General features: G+C 42.0%; 1 protein-coding gene across 1 annotated transcript; it reads left to right on the top strand.

Moving 5' to 3' along the window:
* Positions 1-9,421: 9,421 nt before the first annotated feature.
* LOC309802275 (disintegrin and metalloproteinase domain-containing protein 29-like) lies at positions 9,422-11,982 on the top strand (the record flags this gene model as incomplete). Its single annotated transcript, XM_082617701.1, has 2 exons — positions 9,422-9,490; positions 9,909-11,982. Exons 1-2 carry the CDS (start codon positions 9,471-9,473, stop codon positions 11,980-11,982), a joined length of 2,094 nt encoding a protein of 697 aa, XP_082473827.1. The 5' UTR covers positions 9,422-9,470.
* Positions 11,983-14,294: the final 2,312 nt, after the last annotated feature.

Raw genomic sequence — 14,294 nt, 5'->3', positions numbered from 1 at the left:
ACCACCTGACCTCCATGAGCACCTACTCTGACTGGAGGGCCACAGTGATGTTTTGGGTCTTCTGGAATCAGTGTCAGTTCAAATCCACTGTCTGGTAGTCTCTGAAAGGTATGATTATTTCCTTTCCCCCAATGTACAGTTACCCTGGTAAAGGGTCACAGGTCCCTCTAGGGAAGGCTGGGAGAAAAGTTAACTGTATAAATTTTCATTAGTGTATCAGGGTCCTTCCTCAAGGGGAACTGGCCTCCCATTCATTCAAGGGGTTTTGGGTCCGTAAACTGGCTTAACTCTGGGAATTGATTGAATGGCTGTGACTCTCTGTTTTCCTGAGTTAAGTGACTTTTGTTCACTTGACTTAGAGCTTTTCTGCTTATTTAGATCAAGAGAGAATTTCTATTTCTCTTCCAGGAGCATCGTGATTAACTCACCAAGACCAAAGGTTTGCATGACTCTGACTTTTCTGATTGCTGCTTTGGCTCTATTGTTCATTATGGTAATCTTGCCTTCCTTGTCTTTGGTGGTTGAGTGCCACCACTTGGCCCCTGCCACCCTAGGATACATATATTCCTATTGCATTTAGGTTTCCCAATTGAGTGGCCGTGGTTCTTGCTCTAAGATCTGTCCTCCAGAGAAGAGCCATCATGGAGCCCTTCAAGGATGTTGGGCTCCCCTCATAAATTTATTTCTCAAAATATTAGTGAAAGGTATGTCCTCTGGACCCCTTCAGTGTGGGTGAGTAAGTCTTTTCTTTTTTTTTTTTACATCTTTATTGGAGTATAATTGCTTTACAATGGTGTGTTAGTTTCTGATTTATAACAAAGTGAATCAGCTATACATATACATATGTTCCCATATCTCTTCCCTCTTGCGTCTCCCTCCCTCCCACCCTCCCTATCCCACCCCTCCAGGCAGTCACAAAGCATGGAGCTGATCTCCCTGTGCTATGCGGCTGCTTCCCACTAGCTATCTATTTTACGTTTGGTAGTGTATATATGTCCATGACACTCTCTCACTTTGTCACGGCTTACCCTTCCCCTTCCTCATATCCTCAAGTCCATTCTCTAGTAGGTCTGTGTCTTTATTCCTGTCTTACCCCTAGTTTCTTCATGACATTTTTTTTCTTAAATTCCATATATATGTGTTAGCATATGGTATTTGTCTTTGTCTTTCTGACTTACTTCACTCTGTATGACAGACTCTAGGTCCATCCACCTCATTACAAATAGCTCAATTTCGTTTCCTTTTATGGCTGAATAATATTCCATTGTATATATGTGCCACATCTTCTTTACCCATTCATCCGGTGATGGACACTTAGGTTGTTTCCATCTCGTGGCTATTGTAAATAGAGCTGCAATGAACATTTTGGTACATGACTCTTTTTGAATTATGGTTTTCTCAGGGTATATGCCCAGTAGTGGGATTGCTGGGTCATATGGTAGTTCTATTTGTAGTTTTTTAAGGAATCTCCATACTGTTCTCCATAGTGACTGTACCAATTCACATTCCCACCAGCAGTGCAAGAGTGTTCCCTTTTCTCCACACCCACTCCAGCATTTATTGTTTCTAGATTTTTTGGTGATGGCCATTCTGACTGGTGTGAGATGATATCTCATTGTGGTTTTGATTTGCATTTCTCTAATGATTAATGATGTTGAGCATTCTTTCATGTGTTTGTTGGCAGTCTGTATATCTTCTTTGGAGAAATGTCTATTTAGGTTTTCTGCCCATTTTTGGATTGGGTTGTTTGTATTTTTGTTATTGAGCTGCATGAGTTGCTTATAAATTTTGGAGATTAATCCTTTGTCAGTTGCTTCATTTGCAAATATTTTCTCCCATTCTGAGGGCTGTCTTTTGGTTTTGCTTATGGTTTCCTCTACTGTGCAAAAGCTTTGAAGTTTCATTAGGTCCCATTTGTTTATTATTGTTTTTATTTCCATTTCTCTGGGAGGTGGGTCAAAAAGGATCTTGCTGTGATTTATGTCATAGAGTGTTCTGCCTATGTTTTCCTCTAAGAGTTTGATAGTTTCTGGCCTTACATTTAGGTCTTTAATCCATTTTGGGCTTATTTTTGTGTATGGTGTTAGGGAGTGATCTAATCTCATACTTTTACATGTCCCTGTCCAGTTTTCCCAGCACCACTTATTGAAGAGGCTGTCCTTTCTCCACTGTACATTCCTGCCTCCTTTATCAAAGATAAGGTGACCATATGTGCGTGGGTTTATCTCTGGGCTTTCTATCCTGTTCCATTGATCTATCTTTTCTGTTTTTGTGCCAGTACCATACTGTCTTGATTACTGTAGCTTTGTAGTATAGTCTGAAGTCAGGGAGCCTGATTCCTCCAGCTCCGTTTTTCATTCTCAAGATTGCTTTGGCTATTCAGGGTCTTTTGTGTTTCCATACAAATTGTGAAATTTTTTGTTCTAGTTCTGTGAAAAATGCCAGTGGTACTTTGATAGGGATTGCATTGAATCTGTAGATTGCTGTGGGTAGTAGAGTCATTTTCACAATGTTGATTCTTCCAATCCAAGAACATGGTATATCTCTCCATCTACTTGTAATTTTTAATTTTTAATTTCTTTCATCAGTGCCTTATAATTTTCTGCATACAGGTCTTTTGTCTCCTTATGTAGGTTTACTCCTAGGTATTTTATTCTTTTTGTTGCAATGGTAAATGGGAGTGTTTCCATAATTTCTCTTTCAGATTTTTCATCATTAGTGTATAGGAATGCCAGAGATTTCTGTGCATTAATTTTGTATCCTGCTACTTTACAAAACTCATTGATTAGCTCTAGTAGTTTTCTGGTAGCTTCTTTAGGGTTCTCTATATATAGTATCATGTCATCTGCAGACAGTGAGAGCTTTACTTCTTCTTTTCCGATTTGGATTCCTTTTATTTCCTTTTCTTCTCTGATTGCTGTGGCTAAAACTTCCAAAACTAAGTTGAATAAGAGTGGTGAGAGTGGGCAGTCTTGTCTTGTTCCTGATCTTAGTGGAAATGGTTTCAGTTTTTCACCATTGAGGACGATGTTGGCTGTGGGTTTGTCATATATGGCCTTTATTATGTTGAGGAAAGTTCCCTCTATGCCTACTTTCTGCAGGGTTTTTATCATAAATGGGTGTTGAATTTTGTCGAAAGCTTTCTCTGCATCTATTGAGATGATCATATGGTTTTTCTCCTTCAATTTGTTAATATGGTGTATCACGTTGATTGATTTACGTATATTGAAGAATCCTTGCATTCCTGGAATAAACCCCACTTGATCATGGTGTTTGATCCTTTTAATGTGCTGTTGGATTCTGTTTGCTAGTATTTTGTTGAGGATTTTTGCATCTATGTTCATCAGTGATATTGGCCTGTAGTTTTCTTTCTTTGTGGCATCCTTGTCTGGTTTTGGTATCAAGGTGATGGTGGCCTCGTAGAATGAGTTTGGGAGTGTTCCTCCCTCTGCTATATTTTGGAGGAATTTGAGAAGGATGAGTGTTAGCTCTTCTCTAAATGTTTGATAGAATTCGCCTGTGAAGCCATGTGGTCCTGGGCTTTTGTTTGTTGCAAGATTTTTAATCACAGTTTCAATTTCATTACTTGTGATTGGTCTGTTCATGTTTTCTATTTCTTCCTGATTCAGTCTTGGCAGGTTGTGCATTTCTAAGAATTTGTCCATTTCTTCCAAGTTGTCCATTTTATTGGCATAGAGTTGCTTGTAGTAATCTCTCATGATCTTTTGTATTTCTGCAGTGTCAGTTGTTACTTCTCCTTTTTCATTTCTAATTCTATTGATTTGAGTCTTCTCCTTTTTTTTCTTGATGAGTCTGGCTAATGGTTTATCAATTTTGTTTATCTTCTCAAAGAACCAGCTTTTAGTTTTATTGATCTTTGCTCTCGTTTCCTTCATTTCTTTTTCATTTATTTCTGATCTGATTTTTATGATTTCTTTCCTTCTGCCTACTTTGGGGTTTTTTTGTTCTTCTTTCTCTAATTGTTTTAGGTGCAAGGTTAGGTTGTTTATTCGAGATGTTTCCTGTTTCTTAAGGTAGGATTGTATTGATATAAACTTTCCTCTTAGAACTGCTTTTGCTGCATCCCATAGGTTTTGGGTCGTCATGTCTCCATTGTAATTTGTTTCTAGGTATTTTTTGATTTCCTCTTTTATTTCTTCAGTGATCACTTCGTTATTAAGTAATGTATTGTTTAGCCTCCATGTGTTTGTATTTTTTACAGATCTTTTCCTGTAATTGATATCTAGTGTCATAGCATTGTGGTCAGAAAAGATACTTGATACAATTTCAATTTTCTTAAATTTACCAAGTCTAGATTTGTGACCCAAGATATGATCTATCCTGGAGAATGTTCCATGAGCACTTGAGAAAAATGTGTATTCTGTTGTTTTTGGATGGAATATCCTATAAATATCAATTAAGTCCATCTTGTTTAATGTATCATTTAAAGCTTGTGTTTCCTTATTTATTTTCATTTTGGATGATCTGTCCATTGGTGAAAGTGGGGTGTTAAAGTCCCCTACTATTAATGTGTGACTGTCAATTTCCCCTTTTATGGCTGTTAGTATTTGCCTTATATATTTGAGGTGCTCCTATGTTGGGTGCATAAATATTTACAATTGTTGTATCTTCTTCTTGGATCAATCCCTTAATCATTATGTAGTGTCCTTCTTTGTCTCTTCTAATAGTCTTTATTTTAAAGTCTATTTTGTCTGATATGAGAATTGCTACTCCAGCTTTCTTTTGGTTTCCATTTGCATGGAATATCTTTTTCCATTCCCTTACTTTCAATCTGTATGTGTCTCTAGGTCTGAAGTGGGTCTCTTGTAGACAGTATATATATGGGTCTTGTTTTTGTATCCACTCAGCCAATCTGTGTCTTTTGGTGTGCACATTTAGTCCATTTACATTCAAGGTAATTATCGATATGTATGTTCCTATTCCCATTTTCTTAATTGTTTTGGGTTCGTTATTGTAGGTCTTTTCCTTCTCTTGTGTTTCTTGCCTAGAGGAGTTCCTTTAGCGTTTGTTTTAAAGCTGGTTTGGTGGTGCTGAACTCTCTCAGCTTTTGCTTGTCTGTAAAGGTTTTAATTTCTCCATCAAATCTGAATGAGATCCTTGCTGGGTAGAGTAATCTTGGTTGCAGGTTTTTCTCCTTCATCACTTTAAATATGTCCTGCCAGTCCCTTCTGGCTTGCAGAGTTTCTGCTGAGAGATCAGCTGTTAACCTTATGGGGATTCCCTTGTGTGTTGTTTGTTGTTTTTCCCTTGCTGCTTTTAATATGTTTTCTTTGTATTTAATTTTTGACAGTTTGATTAATATGTGTCTTGGCATATTTTTCCTTGGATTTATCCTGTATGGGACTCTCTGTGCTTCCTGGACTTGGTTAACTATTTCCTTTCCCATATTAGGGAAGTTTTCAACTATAATCTCTTCAAATATTTTCTCAGTCCCTTTCTTTTTCTCTTCTTCTTCTGGAACCCCTATAATTCAAGTGTTGATGTGTTTAATGTTGTCCCAGAGGTCTCTGAGACTGTCCTCACAGTTCTTTTCATTCTTTTTTCTTTATTCTGCTCTGCAGTAGTTATTTCCACTATTTTATATTCCAGATCACTTATCTGTTCTTCTGCCTCAGTTATTCTGCTATTGATCCCATCTAGAGTATTTTTAGTTTCATTTATTGTGTTGTTCATTGTTGCTTGTTTCATCTTTAGTTCTTCTAGGTCCTTGTTAAATGTTTCTTGCATTTTGTCTATTCTATTTCCAAGATTTTGGATCATCTTTATTATCATTATTCTGAATTCTTTTTCAGGTAGACTGCCTATTTCTTCTTCATTTGTTAGGTCTGGTGGGTTTTTATCTTGCTCCTTCATCTGCTGTGTGTTTTTCTGTCTTTTCATTTTGCTTATCTTACTGTGTTTGTGGTCTCCTTTTTGCAGGCTGCAGGTTCGTGGTTCCTGTTGTTTTTGGTGTCTATCCCCAGTGGCTAAGGTTAGTTCAATGGGTTGTGTAGGCTTCCTGGTGGAGGGGACTAGTGCCTGTGTTCTGGTGGATGAGGCTGAATCTTGTCTTTCTGGTGGGCAGGTCCATGTCTGGTGGTGTGTTTTGGGGTGTCTGTGGACTTTCTATGATTTTAGGCAGCCTCTCTGCTAATGGGTGGGCTTGTGTTCCTGTCTTGCTAGTTGTTTGGCATAGGGTGTCCAGCACTGTAGCTTGCTGGTCATTGAGTGAACCTGGGTGCTGGCGTTGAGATGGAGATCTCTGGGAGATTTTCGCCGTTTGATATTATGTGGAGCTGGGAGGTCTCTTGTGGACCAGTGTCTTGAAGTTGGTTCTCCCACCTCAGAGGCACAGCACTGACTCCTGGCTGCAGCACCAAGAGCCTTTCATCCACACGGCAGAATAAAAGGGAGAAAAAGTAGAAAGAAAGAATTAGTAGAAGAAGAAAGAAAGAAAGAAAGGAGGGATAGAGGGAGGGAGGGAGGAAGGAAGGAAGGAGGGAAGGAAGGAAAAAAGAAAGAAGATAAAGTAAAATAAAGATAAAATATAATAAAGTTATTAAAATAAAAAATAATTATTAAGAAAAAAAAACGGACGAATAGAACTCTATGACAAATGGTGGAAGCAAAAGTGTACAGCCAAAATCTCACACAGAAGCATACACATACACACTCAAAAAAAAGAGGAAAAGGGGAAAAAATCATAAGTCTTGCTCTCAAAGTCCACCTCCTCAATTTGGGATGATTCGTTGTGTATTCATGTATTCCACAGATGCAGGGTACATCAAGTTGATTGTGGAGCTTTAATCCGCTGCTTCTGAGGCTGCTGGGAGAGATTTCCCTTTCTCTTCTTTGTTCGCACAGCTCCCGGAGCTCAGCTTTGTATTTGGCCCCGCCTCTGCGTGTAGGTCGCCGGAAGGCGTCTGTTCTTCGCTCAGACAGGACGGGGTTAAAGGAGCCTCTGATTCGGGGGCTCTGGCTCACTCAGGCCGGGGGGAGGGAGGGGTACGGAGTGCGGGGCGATCCTGCAGCGGCAGAGGCCGGCATGACATTGCACCAGCCTGAGGCGCGCCGTGCGTTCTCCCGGGGAAGTTGTCCCTGGACCCCGGGACCCTGGTAGTGGCGGGCTGCACAGGCTCCCCAGAAGGGGTGTGTGGATAGTGACCTGTGCTCACACACAGGCTTCTTGGTGGCGGCAGCAGCAGCCTTAGCGTCCCACGCCTGTCTCTGTGGTCCGCGCTGATGGCCGCGGCTCGCGCCCGTCTCTGGAGCTCCTTCAAGCAGCGCTCTTAATCCCCTCTCCTTGCGCACCAGGAAACAAAGAGGGAAGAAAATGTCTCTTGCCTCTTCCGCAGGTCCAGACTTTTCCTGGATTCCCTCCCGGCTAGCTGTGGCGCATTAGCCCCTTCAGGCTGTGTTCAGGCCGCCAGCCCCAGTGTTCTCCCTGCGCTCCGACCGAAGCCCGAGCCTCAGCTCCCAGCACCTCCCGCCCCGGCGGGTGAGCAGACAAGCCTCTCGGGCTGGTGAGTGATGGTCGGCACTGATCCTCTGTGCGGGAATCTCTCCGCTTGCCCTCCACACCCCTGTTGCTGTGCTCTCCTCCATGGCTCCGAAGCTTTCCCCCTCTGCCACCCGCAGTCTCCGCCCGCGAAGGGGCTCCTAGTGTGTGGAAACCTTTCCTCCTTCACAGCTCCCTCCCACTGGTGCAGGTCCCGTCCCTATCCTTTTGTCTCTGTTTATTCTTTTTTCTTTTGACCTGCCCAGGTACGTGGGGAGTTTCTTGCCTTTTGGGAGGTCTGAGGTCTTCTGCCAGCATTCAGTAGGTGTTCTGTAGGAGCTGTTCCACGTGTTGATGTATTTCTGGTGTATCTGTGGGGAGGAAGGTGATCTCCGCGTTTTACTCTTCCGCCATCTTCCCCTCGTTCCCCGAATAATTCCATCTTTAAATCACTTTTCTCTTCCTACATTTTACTAGAAGCTTATAACAAAAGGAAATAAGCCAGCCACTCCTTCAACACTTTGCTGAGATATTTCCCCAGCTAAATATCCAACTTATGCTCTAAAGTTGTACATTTCACAAGACACTAGGACACAAACCCACTCCAGCCAAACCCACTCCAGCCAATTTCTTTGCTACTTGATAACAAATGGCTTTTCCTCCATTGTCCAATAACATAATCCCCATTTCTGCCTCATTAGTATGGCCTTTCCAGTCCATATCCTACCAATCTGTTCAAGATTACTTAGGTATTTTCTAAGGAGGTTGGGGGTCTTCTATACAACTTTTCTTTTTTATTTCTAGGCTGTCACCAAGAGTCTGTCCACAACGCTGTAGGCTTTCTAGTCTTCCGCTCAAAACTCTTCCAATCTCTATCCAATATCTAGTTCCATGCCATTCACACAATTTCAGGTAACTGTTACCTACAACAGTACTTCCAGGGAGAAATTTTATGTTATATTATATTAAGGCAGCAAAACACCATAGGCTGGGTGACTTATACATAAGAGAACTTTATTTCTCAGTTCTGGAGGCCAGTAAGTCCAAGATCAAGGCACCAGCAAACTTAATGTCTGGTGAGAACCACTTCCTGGCTCATAAATGACACCTTCTCACCGTAACCACACAGGGCAAAAGGGGTGAAGGATCTCTCTGAGGCCTCTTTTATAAAAGCACTAATCGCCTCCCAAAGACCCCACCCACTAATACCACCACCTTGGGGGTGAGGATTTCAAACGTTCATCTTGAGCACACCCCAATCAAGATTCAGAAGTTTCCCATCACTCCAGAAAGTTCCCTCCATCCCTCCATTCCCTCACGTCAGGAAAACAGTGATTTAAATTCTGTTCCCCTATATTATTTTCTGGACTATTCCAGAACTTCATACAAATGAAGTCCTGTATGAAGTTTCTTTGGTCTGATTTCTTTCTATCATCATATCTATGAGATAGATACATCCATGTCCTTACACATATCAGAAACTTGTGCAGATTTACTGAGGATTATCCCACTGTATGAATATGCCAGTTTGTTTGCCATTCATCTATTCAGTACTGGTTGTTTGTTTCCAGTCTGTGGAATAAACTTGTGAATAATGCTGCTATGAATATCCACATACGAATCGCTGTGGGGAACGTCCTATGGCTAGAATCACTGAGACGTAGGGCAAGTGTAAGTTTAACTTTATTAGAAACTATTATTATCCACCCTACCTTTTCTACTCATGACACTATTTATTCTTTTGTTCCATTAATCACCCCCAACACATTCCATTTTTATAAAGTATGAGAGAATCTGATTCTCTCCTCAAAATTCTTACAGAAAGAAGCCTCCACTCTCCTCTCCATTTTATAATTTCTTAATTACAAATTGAAGCCTTGTCTCATGTTGGTTTCAGGAAGAAAAAGTCAATCACTGTCTTAAAATTGCACCAAACCCACTGATTCTTCCCCTGTGACTTCTCCAAGAGGCCATGGGACCACTCAGCCCAAGGTATACACTCCATTTTTCCTAATTTCTCCCATGTTTCCTCCTCTCTAAGAGCCCTGTGCCAGGATCCCCAGGATCACTTAGCACAGCCCCTCCCCCTCATGAATACCCCATTGTTATGTAAGAGCTTCCCCCTCCCTCCTCCACCTCTCTGGGCATGCCCAGCCTCCAGCCTCTCTCTGCTCTCCTCAGGACTAGACTGCTGTTTAGGAGTTGCTGTTCCAGGGATGGTCTTGCCTGCCTCCCGCTGGAGTGCATTTCTTTGGTCACAGGCTTCCTCACTCATGGGGCCTGCCTGGGCCCAGGCCCACCTGGCAGGTCATCTCTGGCTGCTTCTGCTCTGTCTACTCCTGTTTCCAACCTGCTGCTCCCATGACCCCCCAGGTTGGCGCTTCACTTCCTCTGAAATTGTGATCCCCAGGAAGGTGTCCCACAGAGTGCGTGGAGCCGCAACACAAGGCCAGCTCTCCTACAAGGTTCGCTTCAGTGGCCAAAGACATGTGCTTCACATGACAGTCAAGAAGAGCTTGCTGCCCAGGCATTTTCCTGTTATCACCGATAATGACCAAGGCGCCATGCAGGAGGACTACCCTTTTATCCCCCGAGACTGTTACTACTTTAGCTACCTGGAAGGGGTTCCTGGGTCCATGGGCACACTGGACACCTGCTATGGGGGTCTGCGTGGCATGCTGCAGGTGGATGACTTCACTTACGAAATCAAACCACTGGAGGCTTCTTCCAAATTCGAGCATTTGATTTCTCAGCTTGTGTCGCAAGAAACACCAGCAGAGGATGCAAAATGTAAGATTGAAAGGAAAGATACAAATCAAGAAGATGAGGAGGCGATGATTGCTGAGATGCCTAGAGCAGCTCCTGTGTATTTGTGGTGGCCGCATAGGAAATACTTAAAAGTTCACTACACAGTTTCTAACTCATTAGTTGTTCAGAACCCTAATCATACACGTATAATAGAGAATGTAGTGATTATAAACAACATATTGCATAGCATTTTCTACCAGGCTCACCTTCAGGTTTCGATTCGTCTTATGTGCATATGGGATGGCATGGATAGGATGGATTTATATAGTTGGCCTAGTGCTGAAGCTGCAGTACGTGAATTTGGTTTATGGAAATTGTGGGGATGGTATTCACAAATTCCTCATGATACTTCAATGCTTTTCACAGGACATAAAATCGCTGGATCCTCATATTATAGCAGCTATGAAGGAATATGCAACCCCAATTGGGGAGCATCGTTTGTATTTGTTTCAAATTATCACATATTTTTAGCTTCAACTGTTGCAGCACATGCAATAGGTCATGTTATGGGCTGTGTACACGATGGTCCAGGTTGTCACTGTTTTCGAAGAAATCACTGCATCATGGCTCCTGAGCCTGGTCTTCTAGATATGATGAGCAATTGTACATATAGCAAACTGCATCAACGGGTTTCTATGTGGGATCCTTGTTTGAGTATACCAAACGTACCATACAGTAATTTTCCTTATGTAGCTCCTCGCTGTGGTGACAAGATCATAAATCAGAGGGAAGAATGTGACTGTGGCACCTTAAAAGACTGTGTGAGGGATCCGTGTTGTCAGAACCATTGTGTCCTCACCAATGGCAGTGATTGCAGTGAAGGAAGTTGCTGCTTTAAGTGTAAATATGCTCAACCTGGAACTCTCTGCAGAGATACTCTTGGTATTTGTGATCTACCAGAATACTGTAACGGGACAACGCATGTTTGTCCAGCTGACACTTATATCCAGGATGGAACCCCATGTTCACCATTAGCTGTTTGTATGAAGGGGAACTGTAGTGACCGTGATATGCAGTGTCAAGCCCTCTTTGGCTATAAAGTAAAAGATGCTGCAGCAGCATGCTATAAAACACTGAATATCATAGGTGACCGATTTGGGAACTGTGGTGTGAGGTTACTTCGAGGAGGAGGAAACCCTGTAAAATGTGAACAAGATGATGTTCTGTGTGGAATGCTGCACTGTGCTAACGTGAAGGAACTTCCTGGTGGTGGGGAGCACACTACCTTTCATCATATGGTAGTACAAGATATTAAACCAGAAAGCTGCTTTGGGTACGATGCCCACTTTGGGACAGACTCACCGGAAATGGGGCTTGTAGTGGATGGTGCATCATGTGGCCCAGGATCATACTGTAAGGACCAAAATTGTACTTTTTTTCAAGACTTGGGTTTTGACTGTGATGTCAAGATGTGCAATTACAGAGGGGTATGCAACAACCAAAGACATTGTCACTGTCAGCAAGGTTGGAAACCACCAAATTGTAGCGAGAGAGGACCAGGTGGCAGTGTAGATAGTGGCCCCCCACCTGACAGAGAAATAGGTATTCGAGCCAGGCTACTAACGAATATAAACAGAGGAACAGCTCTACTGCTTCTTCGTCTTTTCCTTCTTTTGCTTTCAGCAGTTATAGGTGCCTTTTACTATGTAAAAGATATTATGGAAAACGAAAGCTAAACTATTGGAAAAAATAATCCCTTGAACCCAAGTAAATACAAACTGGAACACACAAAATGGAGAAAATTACTTTGGCACTTACGGGAAGAAATGATCGATAATCACTCTTACAGGATTACTTACGTAATTCTATGACTCTTCCCAAGTTGTTATCTTGAAATAAAATGACTTGGCAATTTAAAAAGGGTCTGTGTGGTTAAATGCATTTAATATTTTATATCTGGTCATAGTCTTACTACTCCGGTAGGTGATAGTGGGAACTGTTAGATTCACCAACAAGAGGACCTATATTTATTTATGTTGCGCATACTAAAGTTTCACAGATATGCCTGTAGCACTCCTTGTTTGAACCGGTATGCACTTGTTTAATAGTTTATTAGACTTTCCCTTAGTTGATTACATACTAGATTTGTGTTCTTGGTTCATGTTTTTGCTAGTGTTAAATAAGCCTAACATAAAAGATAGCATAAAAGACACCTTGACAGATACAGTAGGAAGATCAAAAATTTGGGGTCATAAGTGCATGAATATCAACAGTAGTTCAACAACCTGCTAAGTATGTGATATTGTCCAAAGTCATAGGCTTTCAGAGGATCAAGGTTATATCTGACATGTTACACTGAGAGATGAAATGTACTTTTCTGGGGTTTTGTGGTGGTCCAAAGAAAGGCCCTAAGAAGGGCCTGGAATATGTTAGGCACTTAATAAATGCTGAGTCTTTCATTCTCATTATTATCTTGGGTAGTGCTAAAACAGAAGTAGTCCAAGTATAAGGACTTTGGCATTTGATATCTTTTATTGTAAAACCATCACACAAGGAGCCATTGATCACTGATTTATCACTTCTTATGGGCCCTAGTTATTAATGTCATACCATCTCACATTTAAAATCCTAGGAATTGCCTAAGCACAGCCCGTCTATAAAGTACAGGATGGAACTGCGTGCCTGATGTATAATATGTACAGGAACAAAAACTTACATAAAAGGAAACAGGAAGCAATCGCTTCATCAGAGAGTATTTGAAGCAGGTCTCATAAGTGAGATGTGTTATATTCGTGCTATTAAAATGTCTCAGGCCTTGGATCAAATCCCTTTCTAAATATGGAGTCCAGATGGGGGTAGCTACCTAAGGGAAGAGGAAGGATGCAGCAGTAGAGAATCAGTGGGATTGTCACCCTGTGACATTTTAATTTGTCCAACTTTTATAGAGTTCTCTTAGGCAGCATTTCTTGTCCACAGAGCTTATCCAGTAGAGTAATCTGGATCTTCATCCCTGACAGGTCTGAGACCCAGTTTACTATACCCTTGTCAAACATATGTTACTGCATTCACTCTTTGCACCGATATCTATTAAAATCGAAGTTGGGGGCCTCCCTGGTGGCGCAGTGGTTGAGAGTCCGCCTGCCGATGCAGGGGATACGGGTTCGTGCCCCGGTCTGGGAGGATCCCGTATGCCGCGGAGCGGCTGGGCCCGTGGGCCATGGCCGCTGGGCCTGCGCGTCCGGAGCCTGTGCTCCGCAGCGGGAGAGGCCACAACAGTGAGAGGCCCGCGTACCGCAAAAAAAAAAAAAAAAAAAAAAAATCGAAGTTGGATGACCATTTACGAATATGGTTACTTCTCGTTGATCCAAAGGCACCTGATGAAAACAAAGTATCTTTCTTCCCGTGGGTCAGGGTGTGTGGGCGGGGTGATTTTGTTTCTAATTAGCAGTCCATTTGCCAAAAGGTGAATACTGTGGCCCCTGTAGCTTTTTTTCTCTATTTCTATTTTTCTGATATCTACTCATATCCTTATTGGTCTTTTTGCACTGGTGAAGGACCTTTTGTTTCCCTCAAGGTGTTTAATTTGTAGTACCATACAGTCAATTGTGTATGTTTTCTTTTTGGTTACCAGGCTATCTCCAAAATCTTGACCTAAGTGTTTTACCCTGGGGATGAGTGTGATCTCCAGTCTATTTTATGTTTCTGAACAACATTTGATATTTCAGGTATAGGCCATACTTTTAAAAGGTGGCTGTCTCGTGTTAAGGTCCAACATGGGTATTCCTTAAAAGCAGTTTCTAATTGGTGCCAGATATGTGAGACTGAATCATTACAGCCAAGTTAACGTGGTTGGATTATTCCCAGTCAAATAAGGGCAGACACACTCCAGGATAGCCTTAGAAGATTTTTTTTTTCCTATTGCTAGGGCTATGACATATCAAGAAAGGGTGAAGTTCCAGAACAAAGGTAAGCGGGAGCACCAGAAGGTGAAGAAGAGAATCAAGGGGGCAGAAAGGGAAACAGGGGTAAGGACAGGAGGAAGGTGAGA

Source organism: Mesoplodon mirus (genome assembly GCF_964341445.2).
Source record: "Mesoplodon mirus genome assembly, chromosome: 4".
Lineage (NCBI taxonomy): Eukaryota > Metazoa > Chordata > Mammalia > Artiodactyla > Ziphiidae > Mesoplodon > Mesoplodon mirus.
Note: the sequence above shows the minus strand (reverse complement) of the source record. Positions and strands in the feature narration are given on the sequence as shown.